Source organism: Sminthopsis crassicaudata, chromosome 3 (genome assembly GCF_048593235.1).
Source record: "Sminthopsis crassicaudata isolate SCR6 chromosome 3, ASM4859323v1, whole genome shotgun sequence".
Classification (NCBI taxonomy): Eukaryota; Metazoa; Chordata; class Mammalia; order Dasyuromorphia; family Dasyuridae; genus Sminthopsis; species Sminthopsis crassicaudata.
In genome coordinates this window covers 620262576-620282443 of record NC_133619.1, presented here as the reverse complement: position 1 = coordinate 620282443, position 19868 = coordinate 620262576, and the positions used below count along the sequence as shown (strand labels likewise).

Below are 19868 nucleotides of genomic sequence, written 5' to 3'. Positions count from 1 at the left end.
TATCTGACCACTCCTTAATCAGGTAGCTTCTGGCTTTAGGAAACTCCCACAGATCAAATTCCTGAGGCAATAGTGAATAAAACTACTTCTTAACTCATCACTGGACTGGTAATCCTCAGTAATAATCTGGTCGACCAAGAACCACTTCTTCCTACCTATGAGCCATAGAATTAGCATATCCATGATTGAAAGCTGGATAAATGTACAAGTTGCTTCAGTTTCTCTGCTGAATTCCCTTACAATTCAGTTCACTTTGTAATGCTTTGCCCCTTGATTAGGAGATGGGTTCAAGTGGGCAAATTCTTTTGAGGTACTTTGTGACACTGGTCTGAAACTCAAACTTTTGGGGTCCCCCCCTTCCCAACCTAAACAGCAGCATGACAAATGTGGAAATATGTTTAGAATTGCAGGAGTCCTGAATTCAGGAGGACTCGAGTTCAAATTTGGTCTCAGACACTTAACACTTCCTAGCTGTGTGACCCTGGGCAAGTCACTTAATCCCAGCCTCAAAAAAAAGAATTGCACGTGTTTAATCTATATTGGATTACTTGCTGTTTAAGGGACAGGGAGAGATGAGGGAGAAAAATTTGGTTTTGCAAGGATGAATGTTGAAAAATATCCCTGTATTCACTTGGGAAAAAAAAAAAAAACCTTAAAAACATTTTCTTTTGAATTCAATGTGCTCTAGAATCGGGCTTCTTAAAACTTTATCCACTTGCAATCCCTTTTTGACTGAGAAATTTTTGTGTGGCCCTGGGTATGTAGATTTATAAAATAGGTATACAAATCAAATACTTGCAGATAAGAAATGATTTCATGACACCCACATTTAGTTGAGGCCCCATTTTGCATTAAAAACCATAATTTAAGAAGCTGGGTTCTAGAATACTATTTTCAAATACAAATAGAAGTCAGAGAAATCATATATAAGGATCCCTGTGAGCCAAACAGTAACTTGAAAACCATGTTAATATATTGTTTTAGCTCATTTTGATTAATTTTATTAAATGCTTCCTAATGCCACTTAATCCTAGTTTGGGCAGCATTCAGAAATGCTGTGAGCTTTATACAACCCAAAAGTCACATGCTTGACCTGTTCTAGATCATCAAAACTGTTGCTGATGCTTTATCTTTAGTGTTGATGTCTGTTTTGGAGAATTTTGAGAGTTCTTGGGGATTAGAGATAAATTCTCTTTCTCCATCTTGTTGGTCACATGTTTGACTCTATTTTAGATTTCATTCTATCCACCACGAGGCTGCCTCTCTAGGGTGGTGGGTAGATCTTGTCCCTGACAGCCAGAAGTTTTTACTTTATAGTTCAGCCATTGATCCTTCGGGTCACTCCTCTCTGGTCCTGATCTGTAAAATAGGGTTAATAGAAGGCAGCTAGATGGAACAGTGGAGGAAATGCCAGTCCTGAAGTCGGGAGGACCCGAGTTCAAATATGACTTCAGACACTTTCCAAGGTGTGATGCTAGACAAGTCACACAAAGGAAAAAAGGGAAAAAATGGGGCTAATAATCTTTGATACTTCACAAGGTTGTTTCAAGGAAATAATTTTTCCCCTGTAAAGTTTAGGGCTACAGAGTCTGAATAAATATTCTCCTACACTCAGTCCAAATTAGTCTCCTGTTCCCCTTCCCCACATCTGATCTAATCTCTTTTTCCTAGACTTTTGTCCTTTCAAATTGTGGTGGGGGAGAAAAAGTAATCTTTGGTCTGTCATTCAAGAGTGGAGGAGGTTGTCCACATTTCCAAAGCCAGTGAGTCCATTGCTGAAGCATCCCTACTACGCAGTGTGACCCTGTATTGGAGGGCCCGTTAGCCTAAGCTGTGTGTTTGCCTGTAGGGAGTAACCAGCTCTATTTACCACATCCCCTAGCTGCCATTTATCATCTCATGTTCTCAGCTGGCTACAGTAGAGGATCTTCAGATGGAGTCTAAAACTTCCTTGACTGAGCTCTCTCCATCTCAGGGAGAGTTCCTCCACTCGGTATCGCCTCGGGTTTGCTTTGTTTTGCTAGGATTTGGATAAATAGGCTTGTTATGCCCGCTGGGCATTCACTGTCCCACTAGTAATAGATGAGGAAGGTTATAGAGTTTCCAGTTCTTCCCCCAATAATGACAAACCAATCAGTCTGAGAGAACTTGATCACATCCGCTAGACTAATAGTTAAGGGAGCAGAAAGCTAACCCCCTAGCCCAGTACCCCTCTTCTCTAAGGAGAGCAGAGCGGGCCCCAACTGTCTTGTTTCCTTCTTTGGACAGGGGAAGGGGGAGAAGAGGCCGGACATATCCACTCCGTGTCCCTCCAACACACAACAATTCTCTTTACACAGATGAGCCTTTGTACTTTCCAGAAGCCCAGCAGCCAAGGCTCAGCTCCCAGCTACTGTTACCACCATCACTTCCCATCAAGCTTTTCCTCCCAGAGCCTGGAAACATTTGCAATACCCTCTTGGGGGGCCCCAATGGGGTAAGTCCCCTAATTCCCCTACAGCTGAACAAATGGCATCGCCCTCCTGGCCTCCATGAAGCTAATCTCCATTCCCTATCTCTCATCCTCAAATTCCTAAATTTTCCCCACCTGGTTCTGATCTGCTTAGGCTGGCAAATCCTATTTCCCCCTCATTATTAGCTCTCTGGCCTTTTTCAGATGGGCAGGGTAACCATCTTCATTTAATCTACCCCTGCCCCAGGCGACCTGGACCTACCATCTTCCCCAAGGTGGTCTCTGAAGCAAGGTGTCTGCCTCCCAGTACAGCTTCTTCCCTGCACACACCCGCGCCCCCCACCCAGTCCAGACCTCAGGCCCCTCTCAGACATGTTTAAGTCCGTCCCTCCCTCCTCCCTCCAGATGTGATCCCTCTCATTTCCTTAGAAACTCTAAGCTTCCCTCTGCAGGGTCAATTTAAGGGAATCAAGGATGTCAGATTCAGAGGAGAGCACTAATCTGGCCCGAATGAAATTCAAGGTCCAGGACCCGGATAATCCCAAACCTCCCAGTGTGGAGCTGCCCAGGAAGGGCAGGGAGCCAGGGTTCAGCACCACGGAGAGGGAAAGGCTGATTTAGGTTGTCTCCCTAGTCTCAAACAATTGTGAACAGAAGACTCACCAGTCTGGGTAAGGGCCCTTGGCACAACCCACCCCTAAGGCAAGAATCCCTCCTACAACATACCCAAGTAATCATCCCCTTGAATTTCCTCGTCCAGGGTTTGTCGTTCCTTAAAGCCACAACTTGTCCCTCCCTTCTCTGCTCCAGGCTTTGCCCAGTGGAGTCCAACAGAACAAGACTCATTTTCTCTGTTCCAGACTTTCTAATACTCATCTAGAACATTTACTCTCGAGCCTCCTCTCGCCTAAACTCCTAGGGTTTGCTATAGAGTGCTGAGGGCCTACCTAATAAAAAGGGTTAGTCGGCAGACTATCAGCTTCTGGGGGAAGATCTTTATTTTTGTCTATATTCCAGGGCCTCAAATTGCTCAGCACAAAGCAGACAGCCTTTTCAAACAAGAATCTGTTGAAGGAACTGAGATTCTAGAACCTGGAGATGAAGGTTGCCATGAGTGAGGAATTCCTCGGACTGTTTGGCCAGCAAAGGCGGAGTAATTGGTCACATAACTCCCCCTCACTAGGGGTCTTTAACATAAGTTAATTGACCACTCATTGGGTATGTTGTAGAGGGGATTCTGGGTCAGGAACCCCTGCGCATGTTCATTACATTTATCTGTAAAATGGGCTAGCTGGAGTCTGACCCTGAATGAGATTTTTCTACAATCCGTTGCCCTGGTTTCTCCCTTCCCTGATCCCATATCTGGAAGTCCCTTGACTTAGCAAGCATTCCAAGCCAATGGAAAGTGTCAATGGTTGATACTCCCCCACTTTTCTTTTGTTCTGGAGGCAAGCCCTGAGAGCTCTAAGATGTCAAAGTCAAGCTTAAATCTCCCGGGGCAGGATCAACTCCTCTCTCTGGCCCTTTAAATTTGGCCTCTGCCCCCCACTAGTATCTCCTCCAAACTGGAGAACAGATTTGTACCCTAAAGGTATCCTGCAAGCCACTGGATCCCAGCTCTCACAGGGCTTACCATCTAGTACACTTCCCTGTTTTCCACCTCCTGCCCCTCTGCGTCTCACCTTCCCTGAAGGCCCTTGGACAAGTCACTGCTCTTCTGGAAGCCTTGGTCTTTGGACAGGGCTACTTCAATAGGATCCATTAAATAAGCACAAGATGGAGCCCCCGACCAGCACCACAGAACTCGGAAGGTGCGTCAGAGATCTGTTCTGCTGGAGGAGGGACGGAGGGGGAATCACAAGGTCATAGTTTCAGAACCAACGGGGCACTGAAGCCACGTGTGGCCTTTATGGTGGTCTCGAGGTGGCGCTCCCCCTCCCCTCCCCACCAGCCTCAGGGGAATCAGAACCTTCGCCTGCCCGGGCCGGGGGAATCCTCAAGCCATCAGTTTTGGTGGACACTTCATGGGGTGGTAGCTTCCTGAGGGTCCCAAACAAAGACGCCAACAAGCACTTAGTTATAAATACACTGTTTGCTGAGGGGCCTGTTAGAGGTGAGAAGGATCGCTCTGTACACAGATGATCAATAAGAGACGCTGATTGACCAGACTGAACAGACAGAGACAGACAGACATCTTGTACTCCCCCCCACCTGCCCAGCAGAGCGTGGCACGGGGAGCCCCTCGATCATGTCCTGGGTTTGGTAACACTTGGTCAACGGGCAAGATGGCTGGCGAGGGGCAGGTCCTCCGTCGGGAGGGGGAGCCGAGTGCCAGTCGATGCCCTCAGAGCAGGAAGAGGGGCATCTTGGAATGGGCGCTTGTGGCTTGAAGTCCCTGGGAGAGACCAAGGTAGACATATTGGTCTCCTCACACGTCGCTCAGGGCCTAGGGGAAGAGAGCAAGAAGGATCATGGGAGAGCAGCTGAACGGGCAGAGGCTAAAGGGGTTTAGAAACAGAGGGCCAGAAGCGCCCACACAAGAGGTGGGGTCTTTCCATCTTTCTTCCTGAGGTCCATCAACTTGAATTTGGAGCTAGACGAAATTGAGAGGACCGCTGTCCAATCCAACCCCCCTCATTTTACAGAAGCGTCAATTGGAGAAATCACTGGCCCAAGATCGCAGGGGGAAGTCAATGGCAGAGTCGAGAATTAGAACTCAGACCCCACGACCACAAGCTGCCACTGCTGGCACCCCGGGTATTACCTTGCGGGCAAACTCAGGCAGCACAAAGGCCGCGCGGTGGATGTCCGAGTTGTAGTATTTGAGGTTCATTTTCTCTACTTGCTCCTGGCTCAGCTGCTGCACTGGCTCCCGGAAGTTAGTGCTCTGAGTGGAAAGAGTGAGGGGGGATTCAGGGCCTCAGTCCTCTGCCGCAAGAACCCCTCAGTGTTCTGCCAACTCCTCGCCACCTAGACAAGCTCCCTGCACTTCCAGGAAACCGCTTGGGTGTGTGCAGGGGCAAATGCAACCCGTGCAGCCTCTTAATCTCTGAGATGAGGAGACTGGTGCCCCCATGTGGTACAGGAGAGGGCTCTGGGAAGGCACAGGTGAGGAGGAGGGAGGGAGAGAAAGGTGGCAGGAAGGGAAGATAAGACCAAAGGATTCTGGGCCACCATCGGAGCCAGCTGGATCCCACGGCTTCTGGTGCACCATCCAGCCCGCCCAGCTTGCCAGCTATGACATGGGGGCCCAGAGAGAGCAGGCAACCTCAGGGCGTGCGATCAATTCCCAGGCCCTGCTTCCTACCCAGAACCACCCAGCCTTTCTGTGCCGGGGCCCAAGAGCAGCCGCTTCCTTCTCCTGCCCCCTCTGGCTGACCGAGGAGCCCCCAGCCGGGCAAGAGCATGGAAGTCTGGGGCTCACCGGGGTCTTGCTGCAGAGCATGAAGCCGATCTGGCCGCTGGGGTAGGTGGGGATGGTGCAGTAGGCGTATTCCACAACAGGGAACAGAGACTTGCAGAAGTGACGCATCTCCTTGATGAGGTCCAGATGCAGCCATTGGCACTCACCTGGGGGATGGGGGGGAGTGAGATGGGCTTCCTTTGGGGGGGAGAGAAGGGGGTGGTGCGGGGGGGGGGGTCACTGAGGGAATGGTCACCTGGTGGTGGGGAAAGCAGGGGGAGGAGGAGAGGTCACCTCATCAGGGAGGGAGCCATGCCATGCTGGGACTACAGCCATGGCACCGGTGCCATCTCCCCCCCCAACGCTGAGCCTTCCTAAGGGACCCCAAGCTTAGAGCTAGGACGACTCAGACGCCAGCTCCCTCGTTTTACAAAGGTCTCGAGGCGCCCGCATCCTGCCCGCTACGCTGGACACCAGCCTTGCCCGCAGGGATGTAGGCAGTGGGGGCGGGGTTCCCGGGGCCTGTGGGCCACCCTCTCCTGGAGCTCACCCTGACAGCACAGGATCCCGTCGTCCTTCAGCGCCGTCTTCATCAGCTGGTAATAAGACTCTTTGAACAAACTCTCGGCAGGACCTGACACAGGAGAGAAGCCACGGAGATGCCCACACTTGCCAGTACCTGCCTGGGAGCGGGGCGATGGGGAGGCAAGGAGGGCTGCGGGAAGGGGTCTGTCCTAGTCTGAGGTCAGGGGGCCAAGGCCGCCCCTCGGGAGAAAGGCCAAGGGCAGGACCTGGGCAGAAGCCTGGGGGGTGGGGGAGATAGTCCCTCCCGCCCCTGGATCCACTGCCCAGGCCTCCCGAGTTCTCTGGTTTGTGCTCACCCATGGGGTCCGAGGAGTCAGTGATGATCACGTCGAAGGCGTCCTGGTTCTGCTGCATGAACTCAAAGCCGTCCCGAACGTGCAAGGTCAGCTTCGGGCTGGAGTAGCCCACAGCCATGCCCGGCAAGTATTTCTTAGAGACCTGGATCACGTCCTAGGACACAGGGCAGGGTCTCAGGGCCCCACAGCGCCCGCCCCTCCCTCCAGACTCCAGGCAACAAGCCAAGCCACGTGAGGGTCCCCATGATAGGGGAGGGAGCCTCCCGGGGCCGGCTGCTGCACCTGTGCACATGGGTCCCCAGCTGACATGCTGCTGCATATGTGCAAACCACGTACCCACGAGCCCTCAACCAACATGCTGCTGTGTTCATGCAGACACAAAACCAGAAAACCAGCAGAAGGCGATTCCTGGGGGAGAAGAGAACTTCCTCCCAGGGGCTGTGGGGGCCCGGGTGAGGGAGAAGGGCTCAGGGTTAGCAGTCACCCACTGAACATGGATTACGTGCTTCCTATGGGCCACGTTCGATGGGGTTCCAAGACGGAAGTGAACCATTTCCCGCTCTTGGGCAATTGCCATCCTGGGGGCCTACACGCCCAGGTAAAGTACTCCTTGTGAGCTCTCACTTCTACGGGGCTTTAAAGAGCACACCATTGCCTTGGGTCTTCTCAATAACCTCTGGCGCAGGCTCTATCAATCCCTATTATAGACGAGGATCCGAGGCTCATAGAGATGACGTGTCCAGAGCCTCAGAACCAGTGAGTGACACAGGATTCAAACTCGGCCCTTCCTGATTCTGAGTCCAGCACTGGGTCCACTATGACCCCTGGATATCTTTAGTTTAAGCTTGTTTTAGAGAGGGAAGGGAGAGGGGAAATGTTCCTGGCCCAGAGAATAGCCTCAGGGTGGGAGCATTCCAGGGAGGGAAACTTAAGCCTCAACTCAACAGCCTGTATACTGAGCTAGTAAGTGGTGGGACTGGGATGTGAAATCAGGGCTTTTGACCCAATTCCCAACATATTTTCAATTCCCAAACCCAAGACAGAGGAAACAAAAAACAGAAGGTTCCACCCACCCACCCTCCCTGCCCAGCCAGCAATGGGCAGGGCTCGCGGATCAGCCACCATCAGCTGAAGCTCAGGCCTAGGCCCGGCCCAGGATTAGAAGATGAGCAAGAATCCAGAGAAAGGGACCAGAGCTGACTCATCCTCCCCAACTCCCGAAGAAGCAAAGATCTAGCCAAGCTGGTTTCTTGGAGGGAAAACCTCAGGGAATTCAAAGGAAGTTGCCCCCCCCCCCAATCCCTAGGTGATCCTGAGGGAGTCATTTGTCTTTGCTCCAATCTTAGACTGCGGAGAGAGGTCAGGGACGGGGAGACCAGAAGTCTCACCTCCGATGGTTACTAGGGGTGATCCCTGGGAAAACCTCTCATGTCCTCAAAAAGGGCCAATAATCCCACCTCACGGGTGGCAAGGATCCAATGATAAAACCTTTGCAACTTTAAAAAGAAGCCACAAAGTACCAATTGTTCCCTGAGTTCAGGGACCAGGTGAATTGTTTTCTATGTGCCTCTTCCAATACAACCCTGTAGATGGCCCATTCTTCAATGTCCACCACCACTAATCATCTCCCCAGTGGTTGTTTCCACAAACATCCCAAATTACCTCGCACTTTGGGGAAATGTAATCTTAAGATAGTTTAGTGTTCTTTTATTTCATTATTAATATTATTTTTTAAGTGTGAGACTCAGAAGGACACAATTTCAAATCCCATTTCTGACACTTCCCAGCTGTGTGATCCTGCCTTGCCTCAGTTTCCTCAAGTGTAAAACAAGCTGGAGAAGAAAATGGCCGTGTGATCCCAGATAAGTCACTTCACCCTGTCTGCTCCAGTTTCCCCATTTGTAAAATGATCAACCACTCCAGTATCTTTGCCAAGAAAATACCAAATAGGGTTACAGAGAGTAAGACGCAACAAAAATAACTGAACAACTGCCCTTCCTGACTCCAGGACTGTCTCTCGGCCTGCTGGGGCGCCTGCTGCCCCTTGACCTGAATGGCAGAGTACAATACTGCCCTTGGTTTTGCACACCATAGCCCCATGGAACCTAAGTTAATTGTGGTCTTTTTCTGTTGTTGTTGCATCCTGTATGCTGTGACCTGGCACACAGGGAAGCCCCGAGGCTGTAGCGGTTCAGCTCCCAAGGGATATGCTGAGGAAAGGACAGAGGGACTCATGATTGGCCCGTTTCTCTTCCGGGAAGGTCACTTACCTCGTCAATCTCACACTGGACCACAGACTCCACGGATGGATGCTTGACCACTTCCCGAAGGACACCCCCGTCCCCACCACCAATGATTAGCACCTGGAAGGAGAGGCATAAAAAATATGGGAGGGGAAGGGGACAAATGCATGTCTCCATGGGCAGAAGCCTCAGATCCATACCCTCTGGTAGGAATCGGGACCCAGCAGGGCAGGTGCCTTACTATCTCCTCTTAGGCAGAGACCCCCTGGGCTCTCCAGGCCCCAGAGTTCCATAAGCAAACCGGAGCCAGCAAGCCCAGCCCATTCCCCAGGACCTTTGGAAATGGAGTGGGTGAGGTGGCTGCTGTTCAGGGGGCCCCAGATCTTCTCATTTTTACTGACTCACCTCCCCACCAGGCAATGAGTCAGGGGGCCCTGGAAGCAGCACGCTACCCCTGGAGCAAGGGTGCTGATGCTCAGTGTTTGTGGGAGCCTTGCCATAAGCCAGGCTGCAGAATCCCTCCCACTCCCTCAGTGCCAGAGCATGGCCTGGGACACGAGTCCCGCGCTGCTCTGGACCCATCTCCGCCACTTCCTATGGAGCACGGGCACACCTCTTAACCTTGACTTTTGGTTTCCTCCCTCAGCCAGGCCCGAGGATGAAGCAGGTTGCTCCTCCGGGCGGAGGCGGGCACAGGGTGCAGCCGGAGCCAGGGCAAGGATCTACTCTTGCCGGACTAGACTTGTGTGTGACAAAGGCTCAGCTTTTCTTTTTTTTCCTTCAAGGAAGTGGAAGGAAAGACGGTTTTCATTGGAAAGCAGAATAAGACCCAAGACCCCGGGAGTTTGGATCAGCTGGCTTCTAGGTTCCCTTCCAGCTCTTGGGTTTTGTGACATCTAACTCTGTGCCCATTATACAGGGTAAGACCCAGAGAAGGGAGTGACAAGTCCAAGTTAACACAGCCAAATCCCAGAAATACTGATCTTAATCTTGAGTAGAGCCCCTCAGTACAAACAGCCTGTAGCTCCTTCAGGGAAGTCAGTTTTCCCTCATTTTGCTCCAGGGGAAAGGGGGGAGAGGTGTCAGATGAGGTGATTTGCAAAGTCTCTCCTGAGAATGATCCTGCCCTCCTGTGCACCAGACCTGCCGTCAGGCCCTGGAAGAGGACTGGCAGCCGGCCTCTCTTCACAGGCTGCCTGGCCTTGGTGATGGAAGGGGCTTAAACCTTCTCCCTCTCCCACCCAGCTTCCTTTTCTGCACAGTCTTCCCATTAGGTGGTCAGCTGCTTGGGGGCAGGACCTGCCTTTCTTTCTCTATCTCTATATTGTGCATTCAGCACAAGGCCTGGCAGACAGTAAGCACTTAATAAATGCTCGATGACTAACAGGCCTGGGATAGCCCCCACCGCCATCCCTCCACATTCTTTCTCCCTGATGCAGAGTCACATGAGCAGAAGAGAAATGCTTCTGGAGACCCTGGAGCTGGGAAAGAAGGCAAGGAGGCTATCTGGATGACCCCACCGGTAGGATCTGGCTCTCTACCCCCCAAAGAAAACCTCCAGCTGCATTAAGAGGCAGAGAATTCAGAAACGAGGAGGTGAGTGGTCCCTTGGCCCACCAGACTAAGCCTGGAGTCAAGTTTTCATTCCTGGGGACACCTGTGGTGATCCAAGGTGATCACAAGCATTTATTAAGCTGCTGAAGGGAGATGACTGAGACTCTGCCATGTGACAAGAACTGGGGATGTTGATCCTGGAGGAGAGAGGACTGTGAGAAAAGGCATCAGAGCTGCCTTTGAGGATTTGGCAAGGGCTGTAGGAGAAAAGAGGAATTCCTCTAGGTCCCTTTGGACCCTGGGGAACAGAAGGTTGTACACACCAATTTACTCTTGATGCCAGATTTGCTTTTTTCCCCCTAAAAGTGGAACAGGATGCCTCAGGAAAGAGTGGGTTCCCTATTCCTAGCTAAAAAGGACTATGGGGCCCCTTTGGCTGGGCCCATTTCATTTTCAACAAGATCAAGCTGAAGTTTCAAGAAGTTAGGTACTTTTCCCAAGATCCCACAAGTGATGTTAACCAGCACAGCCAAGATTTGAAGCAGGGGGTAATTCATTGGCTCCAAAGCCAGTATTTTCTTCCCGGTCCTACAAGTAAAGGCCGGAACATCCCTGGGAGGCGGGTACAGGTTGGCCAAGACGGCCACTCGATTCCCCTCCGGCGCCGAGACCCTAAACTCTGGAGACATCTATTCCTGATGTTCAGGATGTTCCAGAAAGAAGCCGGGGCCTGAGCCAGCACAGACCAGTACCAGGGGTAGGAAAAGTCCGTAAGTAAACACAAAGTAAGCTCTGTCCCACAATGTTTGCTGAATGAGAAACTGGTAAATTCAGACTGTGGCCTGGCAAGTCACTGAAATCTCTCTGGATCTCGGTTTCTTCATTTGTCAAGAAAGTGGAGATCACCCGAGATCCCTTCTAGTTCTAATCAATGACCTTTGATCTATGGTTCCCCTTATAAGGGTCCAGATCTGACTCAAGCAAGAGGCTAAATTCTCTTTCCCCCTTGAATGATGTAATTTCATGATATTTTGAAAAGGGGGGAAGAGCGCATCTTTCCACTTTACCGTAAGAGGTCCCCTCTTAAGTGCACTAGGAGACCCAGGTAAGAGTCTGCGCTTGGGCTCTCAGCACCCTAGATGTCTCCTTCTCTTCTGCTGGGAGAACCGGGTGCATGGCCCCAGAAGCCGGAGTTGGGTCCAGTTCCAAGGGCAGACTGTAAGTGTGGGTTCTATGCTCTCCTTAGCAGGTCCCCCACCACCCAGAGCAGGATAGTGAGATTCACAGGGTCCCGGAATCCCAAGAGTGTCAGAGCTGGAAGGCACTTTGGACATAATTTGGTCCAATCCGTTCAAGAAGACGGAGGCCTGCTGTGATGAAGTGATCTGCTAAGATCCCGCTGGGGAAGAAGCGGGGACTGGGTCCTCGGGAGCCCGGATTCGTTTCTCTTCCTGTTAGCGGAAGGCCGGGGGGCACCCTCACCCCCCCACCCCGCTGGGGCTCCCTCACACCAGCCTGTTACCTTTCGTGGGCTGGGGTGGCTGCACAGGGGCAGGTTGGCAATCATCTCCTGGTACGAGAACTCATCCCTCTCCGTGCACTGGATGACTCCGTCCAGCACCAAGACGTTGCCGTAGGTTTTACTGTAGAAGCGCCCCCCCCCAAGGAAAGAGTGTCAGGGGTCATAGGGGCACCTCAGGGGTACATAGAAAGCAGACCCAGCCCCCCACCCCCCAAGACAACCAATTCACTTCCCTGGGGGTTGTGACAAACAGCTGCCAGCTGGTGCCCGGGCCGGAGCAGCAAACGTGGCAGCTCTCGAAGCGCGTGGGCCCGGGCTGCCCCCAGCAGCGGAGTTCAGTGCTCCAAGCCCTGGCCTTTCTACCGCACAACTCCCCTCCCCCCACCTTCCCTGTCTAGAGGTAGAAAGGGCCCTTCAGGAGGATGGCGTTAAAACCCTGACCCTAATGGGGAAAAGATGAGAGACTGGGGAGAAAAAAAGGAAAACGAGGCGATGGCATAGGAAACGTGCTCCGGAGAGGAGGAAGCGGATGATGGGAACTGGGGGGAGACAGCACGAAGGGGGAATGAGGTTCCTGGATGGGGGGCCGGTGTGCGGGCCGGCCAGGGCTCTCAGACTGGGCCAGAGAGGAGGAAGAGCCGGACGAGTGAGACCAGAAAATGGGGCATGGCTAGGTCAGAGAGGAGAGAGCCGGGAATGAGGAAGAACCCCGGGGTGGGAGGAAAAACTCGGAAGCTAAGGAGAAAAATGGGTGGGTGGGGGGTCGGAGCAGCGCCGCTTGGGAGGCAGCGGAGCTGGGATGGGCAGGGATGGACAGCAGGGGGGCAGAAGGAAGCGGGCAGCACCGCAGGGAAGAGGCGGCAGAGGGGAGAGGGGCCGGGTCCTGCAGGGCGGAGGGATGGAGCCAGGCCAGAGCCCGGCGGGGGGGCTGGGGTAGGTGGGAGCCAGGCCCGGGGAGGGTTGGAGAGGGGAGGAGGGCCGCGGTACCTGCGGAAGACCAGGATCTCCTGGTAGCGGGAGCGCTGGTGGTGGAGAAGCTCGTCCACCTGCAGGGACATGGCCTGGCCCGGCCACAGGCTGCACGTCTCCCGGAACCAACCCTCGCGGATGGCGGGGGGTCCGGGCTCCATGGCGGAGCCGGGGGACGCCAAGGCCGCGGCACAACGGGGCCAGCAGCGACCGCCCGTCTACCCTCCCGCCAGCCAGCCCGCGCCGCAGCCTAACCCGGGGGCCCGGCCCGGCCAGCGTTCGGCAGGGGAGGGGCGGTGTTCGGGCCCAGGGGCGGAGCCGGTCTCCACCAATGGCCGCCGACGAGCCGGCCCGCGGGCCAACCAGCTAGTCCAGAAGGGACCCGGGCCCCGCGAATGCCTATTGGTCCGCGGGCCTGCACTCGGGCGCTGAGTGGCTGGAGCGGGCTGTCCGTCAGCGCTAGCATGTTTGTCTGACTCCTTCGGTGGGGCCACGTGGGGGCTGGAGGGGAAGGCAGGTGGGCTCCGGTTGCGGGACCCTCTCTGGGCTTCCGTGTCCCGGGGTGCGGGTGCTGGCCGGCCTACCCCGAGTCAGCCCCTAGGCCAGGCGTACGGGCCAGGCGCCCCGGAGCCACCCCCCCGGAAGGCAGCCCCAGCTTCTTCAGTGGGCGCAGGAAAAGCACTGGGAGCCTGAGCTTGGCCGCCGTTCGGCCTCCCCCGCATCCATTCAGGCCTTGGGCCTTGGCCCCAGCCCGGACCGGCAACACTTAGTGGTGCTTATCGAGGCTGCCGCGGGAACCGGGCCAGAGGAATGTAGCCCGTAAAGCCGAGGCTGGGGGGTTTGGGGAGATGTTGCGCAACTGGAGTTTGTGTTTTCCTGGACCCGGGGAAGGGGGCTTGGGCTTCACCGGGCCCTGGGCTTGCCTTCTCCCAGCCTAGTGGGCCAGAGGGTGGGAGTGGGAGTGGGGGGGAGGGGCAGGGTCTAATCTAAGCCTGACCAGCAAGGCCCAAACACGGGCGCCCGCTCCGGACTCAGTCCGGACTTTGAGAAACCGCCGGGCCCGGCAGCCTTTGACGTCCTCAAAATTCAAGGGGATGAATCCAGCTCCCCTGCGGGGGAGGACGGTTACTTTGTTGCCCGAGCCTAGATTGTATCACTGATGGAGCCTGGGCTGCGATGGTGCGGCTTGCTTCTATCTGCCCTAAACATATAATCAGAGCCGCCCAACTTCAGCGCAACATAATTCCAAGATAAATTCAGCCGACTTCTCCCTCCTCCCACCCCCCCCCCCCCTTTTAGATTCGTCGAGAGCTTAGCACACTGGTGGGGACGTGACGGTAATAAGGGGAAAATGCTGTTTTGCTTCTGAATTGAAATGATGCTCAAGTCCCCTAAATGAGCGTTTCTAATTTTACCACCAGTATTCTGGAAGAGGAAAAATACATCCATACATATTCAACACCAAAAAGAGACTGGCATATCATTTTTTGATAAACCGGGCTTTGCTCTCTGGGTGCGAATATGCTTTCTGCTTTTATGAAAATGTCAAATAACTTCTCAAACAGAATTACATTAAGCATGTTAATTACAGAATATTAAATGCTAATTACCCAACATGTGGTTATAATGCCAAGGAACTGAAGCCACTGAGATGACTGTCGAGGATGGCAGAACTCATGTCAGCATCCAGTACCCTGCAGTTGTCTCCCAAAGTCTGCCCACAGGGACGGCAAAGTCCCCCTCCTCCCCACTGGGTCCCCCCTAAGGGATGAGCCTTCAGGGATGTAGTAAACATTCTGTATGTCAGCTCGGAACTGCACCATTAGTAACTCAGTCAGGAGTCTTAACCTTTCTCCTTTAAAGACAAGAGACAGGTTTTAAGGCTGAGAAGATTATTGCTAGAAAGCAATGGCAGTGATCCCCAGACTCTGGAAAGCAAGTTTTAATTTAGCAAATGAGATGAGTTTAATTTTAAAAGTTTTATTAAATAATGGAGCCAATGTGGTTCGAGCCACTCGTCCAAGCACTGTGGCCAGCCAGGCAGCTGTTTCTAGCCCAGGCTTCAAGTGGGCAAAAACGGGTTGTGTGTGTGGGAGTCGAGAGTGAAGAAGGTCCGGCTCACTCTCCAGCTGTCCCTACTCTCGAAAACAGGAGCCAAAGCCAGGAGCACCGTCTGACCTCTAGAGCCTGAGGGCAGAGGGCAGTTTCTGGCGGCAATCACCTGCCCGCCCTGCAGGAGCTCTAGGGTGCCCCCCCTTCCCAGGCAGCTAAGTGTGATCGGAGCATCATCACGTGCTAGGTCTGTGACAGATAATTTCCAAAAGTCTCTGCTGACAATGAAAGGAAAAGACCTGGCTTCCTTCCAATAAGAATTCTTTGTTTAATATTTCAACAAGAAGTCCATACAGAACAGCACCCTCTGCGACCTGCCCGCAGCTCTCTGGGATCCCCAGACGCGCTTCTTCTGTTCTCTGGGCGTAAACACTATCTCTTTGGCCAGCTGTACCTGAAGCCTCTGCAAAGAACATCCGGAAACAGAAAATTTTATTTTTTTTTCTCAGGTTTCTCAGCTTTGCACTGCATGAAAAAGGCTTCACTCTGGAGCTAGGTGATCTCACTCAAGTCCCTTACCTTCTTCCTGAGAGCCTCAGGCTCAACCTTATCAAGGAGCTTCTTCAGAAGGAAGTTTTCAGAAGGTGCAGCACGGAGAGGAGGGGCTCAGCTCCAGCCCAGGCTCCCCCTGGCTCCGAGCTGCCCATAGGCTGGGAGTGTAAGAGGGAACCCACACTGTGTGGGATCCTGGTCCCCCCTCAGGTTCCCAAGTCTAAAACTAAATCATTGACTCTTTTTCATTTAAAAATGCCTTCACTCACACAACCTGGCTGTATACACACATGCTCACACACACACTCTTCTCTCTCTCTCCAACCTATACAGACTAGAGCATCTCCAAGCCCTCAGAGGTACCCCAATGCAACCAGAGCCTGAGGGCCCTGTCCAGCTCTACCAAAGTAAGTCAGGAGTCCACTGGGTGAACTCCGTCACCTTTCTGAATGCAAGAAATAAATCAATCACTGACCCAAGAATTCATTAAATTAGGAAACACTGTGAGGCACCTACTATGTGCTGGACACTGTGGCCCTAGAGATAAAGAGAGCCAAGGCTGGCCTCCCTGTCCTACCCCCACCAATGACCTTGTCTTGAACGGGGAACATGTGGGGTGCAACAACATACCTATCTGATTTTCCAGATACAAAAGATTTGCTTCTGTTTCCTGCTGGCAGCTTGGGCTTGCCGACTGCAGCACATTTCTGAAAAAATAAGGGTGCCATGTCACCTGGGGAACTTCCCACAGCTTCAAGACTTGTAGGAAATTGCATCTGGCTTTGGCTCAGCCAAATGGCTGAGGCTTTGGAGCATCAAAAAGCAATCACAATGGCCCGCGAGATCCTTTCCTCTTGCCTTACACCAAGCACGATCCTGCCAGATGCCATGTGCGGCTCTTCTGCTCTTGAAGGACAGACTCCAGAGCCCCACATCCTTGCCTTGTCCCCCACATTTCCTGCCACAGCCAGCTCTGCCGGGAGCTGACATCTGTCTGTGGCATGTGCTGGCGTGTGTTAACTTTAAGGGGAGTGTTCTCAGTCTTGCCAAAAGCTATAATTCCCATGGTAGTGAAATACAGAACAATTCATCCCCTTTCAAATCACACATCAGCTTTAACAGCTTCTTTTATTACTGGAATGGCTGGCAAGCATTGTTCCAATCTCAAGAAATAAAAAAAGGGGAGAACATTTCAAGGGAAAGGACTACTGACATTTCCTTGCCAAGGTTCACTCCCTGGGGCACAGGCAAGGAATCAGGCAGAGGTTGTGAACACAAGGACAAGCCAAAGAAGGTTCCTTACCTTGCCAGGTGGGTCCTGCAAATTTGGATCAAACTGGGATGACTGTTTGGGTTTGTTGGTTGCTGAAAGAGGAGAAAAGGTCATCAGAAGCAGCCACTCACTCCCTCTCGGGGCACAAGCAGCAGCCCCTCACTGATGCTGTAGGAAGAGGGAAAGCCAGCCCCAGCCCCTTGCAGCGAGGCTCCTGGCAGGTGAAGCTTCTAGAGGGCTGGCCCTGAGGTTGTACCCTCCATCTGTCCTGCCCATGGTGTCAATCTGCGGATGTTCCCCCTATCTGAACTCTAAGGGCACATGATTGTCAACAAGAGTTTCCTTGGGAGTTAGGGAAGTCATCTGTGACTTCAAATCTAGATGACCCAAGTAGGGATGGACACTAGCAGCTGGGTCTCAGCACCATGTTCATGATGGAAGCCTCTTTATCAGGCAGGCACAGAGACCCCACAGAGTCTGTGCAAAAGAGGTGAATATATGGACTAGTAGTGCCAATGATAAGAATGGACTGTGCCCAGAAAAACATTCTGAGCAAGAAGAAAAAACTGTGAAGTCCCTATCTTCTCTCCCTGTTTTGTATTTTATTGTATTTTCCTCAGAATTCTTGGACATCTTGGACACAAGGCTTTTCTCTAAGCCTAGGATGGGGCCTCCTTGGATAGGCTGGTCCATCATCCTCTTTGAGTCCCAGGCCGACAGGGGCAGGTTTAGTCCTCACCAGCAAAGGCTTTGAAGTCTGACTTGCTGTAGTCGTATGGGGTAAACTCTTTGGGTGGCTCTTGCTCTTGGGGCTGCTGGGAAACTTTGAGCCTCTTTGTCTCGTGCTTGGATTCCAGGCTTCCTGGCTCGCTCCCCATCCTCTCCCGCTTCTTGGTAGCGTTTTCTAGCTGTGTATTTACAAGCCATGAAGAAAACTCAATGTAGAAATGAGACCTAGGACTCTTTTTCCTTTAACAACATGTAATATATTAGGGACCCAGTTGCTAACTGTGAGACAAAAGAATGATTTCCGGGAAAAGAGCAAATGATTGGATGACCTGAAGAGATGAAGTAGCACAGGGAAACCAGATTTCATGGGTCTTATTGGGAGATCTTAAACAACACTGAAAAGTCCTTGGAGAGGGGAGAAGGGATTGTGTGGGAAGCTGCAGTATCAGATGGGGCAAGGTTTTAATGTCTGCTTGCCATGACTTAAAACAAGGGAAGCAATGGAGTGCCTTGACCAACCTTACAGGGAAGCTGAAGGTGGGAAACATGGAACTCACCAGGGACCATTCAAGGCTTGATCTTTTACAAGCCAGGTCTAGTTTCTTCAAAGTAGTGATAGAAAGAGCAGATGCTTACCGAAGCCTGCTCCCGGACAGAGATGACCTGCTGGGCAGTGGCTTTATACTCTGCCTTTGCCTGTTCTCGGGCAGCTGTAATCAGTGGAAAAGAGTCTCAGGGAAGATGCCCAGAGTCTACAACCCCGGGCTGAGAACCTACTCTTGCCTCCACCCTCACTCCATCCATGGCCAGTGTGCATTCCCTGGATTGCCGTCTGAATTCACCCCAGAATGATAGTTACCTGTTTGCTCTGCTTTCTTTCTCGATGCTTTTTGGGCTTCTTTTTTGATCTGTCCCTGGCTTGCCAGCTTCCAACGATTGCTGATCTATGATTAAAAATAAAAGGATTTGATAAAAATTTAGATTTGATAAACTGGGAACTGGAACTGGAAAGCTTAAAAAAAAATGACTTAAGAGTCTCTAGTTCCTGATGGAATAGACTCTGGGCCGACCCCTCCAGTCTTTATCTCCTAGTGAGGATCAAACAAGATAAAGTGCTTTGAAAAGTGTTAAAGCTATACAAGTCTGAGGCATTATTATTAAGAGGCTTAATCTAAAGTGATTATTGCAGAGTAGCATTCAGACTGTGGGATTTCCCACAAGAGATCTTGACCCAAAAGAATCACAAAACAAACTTCCCTCTTTTTTCATTCTTTCTACAAGGAATTAAAAAAAATCCAGCATCTGTTTAAACTTACTTCAAAGATCTTTGTCATTGGATCATACTTGGCTGACTGTGAGATGTAGGCTCGGTTCTCTTCTGCGGGCAGATACTGAGAAAACCAAAGGTGAGACTTTAGACAGGGCCCATCAAAGCCGCCCACCACTTTCACAGTCCACCCCCATGGTAAGCCCCAGCACAGCACCTGTCACGGAGGCAGCCTAGCAGTCACTCACCATCCTGAATGGATTTTCAAAGGACTCCATGATTCTCTGCGCCCTCTGCTGGGCTGCGGTCATCTTCCTTCCACTGTCTTCCTCAGCACTAGGCTCCTGTGGGCATCAAGAAAGTGTGTGAGTGTGAAGCCCGAGAGGGAGAGAAGCTGGTCAGAGCATCACTGCCAAACCACTTATGGCTACAGGCTAATTAAGTAACACCTGGCTGCACTTGGTCAAGTCTTAACGATGACCAATTCAGGGAAGAACTTTAAAATGGCAAAACACTGATTGGCCACCCAAATTAAAAAACAAAACACAAAAACAAAACACACAAAAAAAACTGTTTCCTCTCCTTGAGAACATCTTGTGGGGATCTTTCTTCACACAGCAGGTATTCAAGAAACATTTGTTGAGTGAACAAAATAACTCCTAAAAGTAGCAACATCATGGCCCACAAAGGTATCAATATCATATATGGGTAAAGCAAAGTGAGAAGAAACCTCCATATGCAAGAAATAAGAGAAAAACTCCAACTCTAGAAAGAATAAACAGCCCCCAAAATCCCAGAGTGGGAGAGAACACCAACAAAATTGGCATCTCTATGAATGAAATTAGTAGCTCACTGAAGAAAGAATTCAAAATTACAAACACAGTAACTGACAACAGAGAAAAGATGATGAAAACCTTCAACTGGACCAAAAACTGCCAAGTAGGTGGCCCTTACTGGGCAGCAAGCTAGTC

At 51.8% G+C, this 19868-nt stretch overlaps 2 protein-coding genes across 2 annotated transcripts in view; both read right to left on the bottom strand.

Moving 5' to 3' along the window:
• Positions 1-4525: 4525 nt before the first annotated feature.
• SRM (spermidine synthase) lies at positions 4526-13689 on the bottom strand. Its single transcript, XM_074306289.1, has 8 exons — positions 13043-13689; positions 12056-12176; positions 9007-9099; positions 6737-6890; positions 6406-6489; positions 5877-6022; positions 5217-5339; positions 4526-4898 (listed from the first exon to the last, which is right to left on the bottom strand). The coding sequence occupies exons 1-8, from the start codon at positions 13183-13185 to the stop codon at positions 4881-4883; spliced, it is 882 nt and encodes a 293-aa protein (XP_074162390.1). The 5' UTR covers positions 13186-13689; the 3' UTR covers positions 4526-4880.
• A 1299-nt stretch (positions 13690-14988) lies between these two features.
• Positions 14989-19868, bottom strand: part of EXOSC10 (exosome component 10) — a 45206-nt gene continuing 40326 nt past the window's right edge. Inside the window, exons 18-25 of the mRNA XM_074306288.1 lie at positions 19146-19241; positions 18947-19021; positions 18490-18574; positions 18267-18340; positions 17641-17809; positions 16932-16993; positions 16259-16335; positions 14989-15539 (exon numbers count right to left, since the gene is read on the bottom strand). Coding sequence (XP_074162389.1) covers positions 15509-15539; positions 16259-16335; positions 16932-16993; positions 17641-17809; positions 18267-18340; positions 18490-18574; positions 18947-19021; positions 19146-19241 — 669 coding nt within the window. The 3' untranslated portion in view covers positions 14989-15508. The remainder of the gene's footprint in view (positions 15540-16258; positions 16336-16931; positions 16994-17640; positions 17810-18266; positions 18341-18489; positions 18575-18946; positions 19022-19145; positions 19242-19868) is intronic.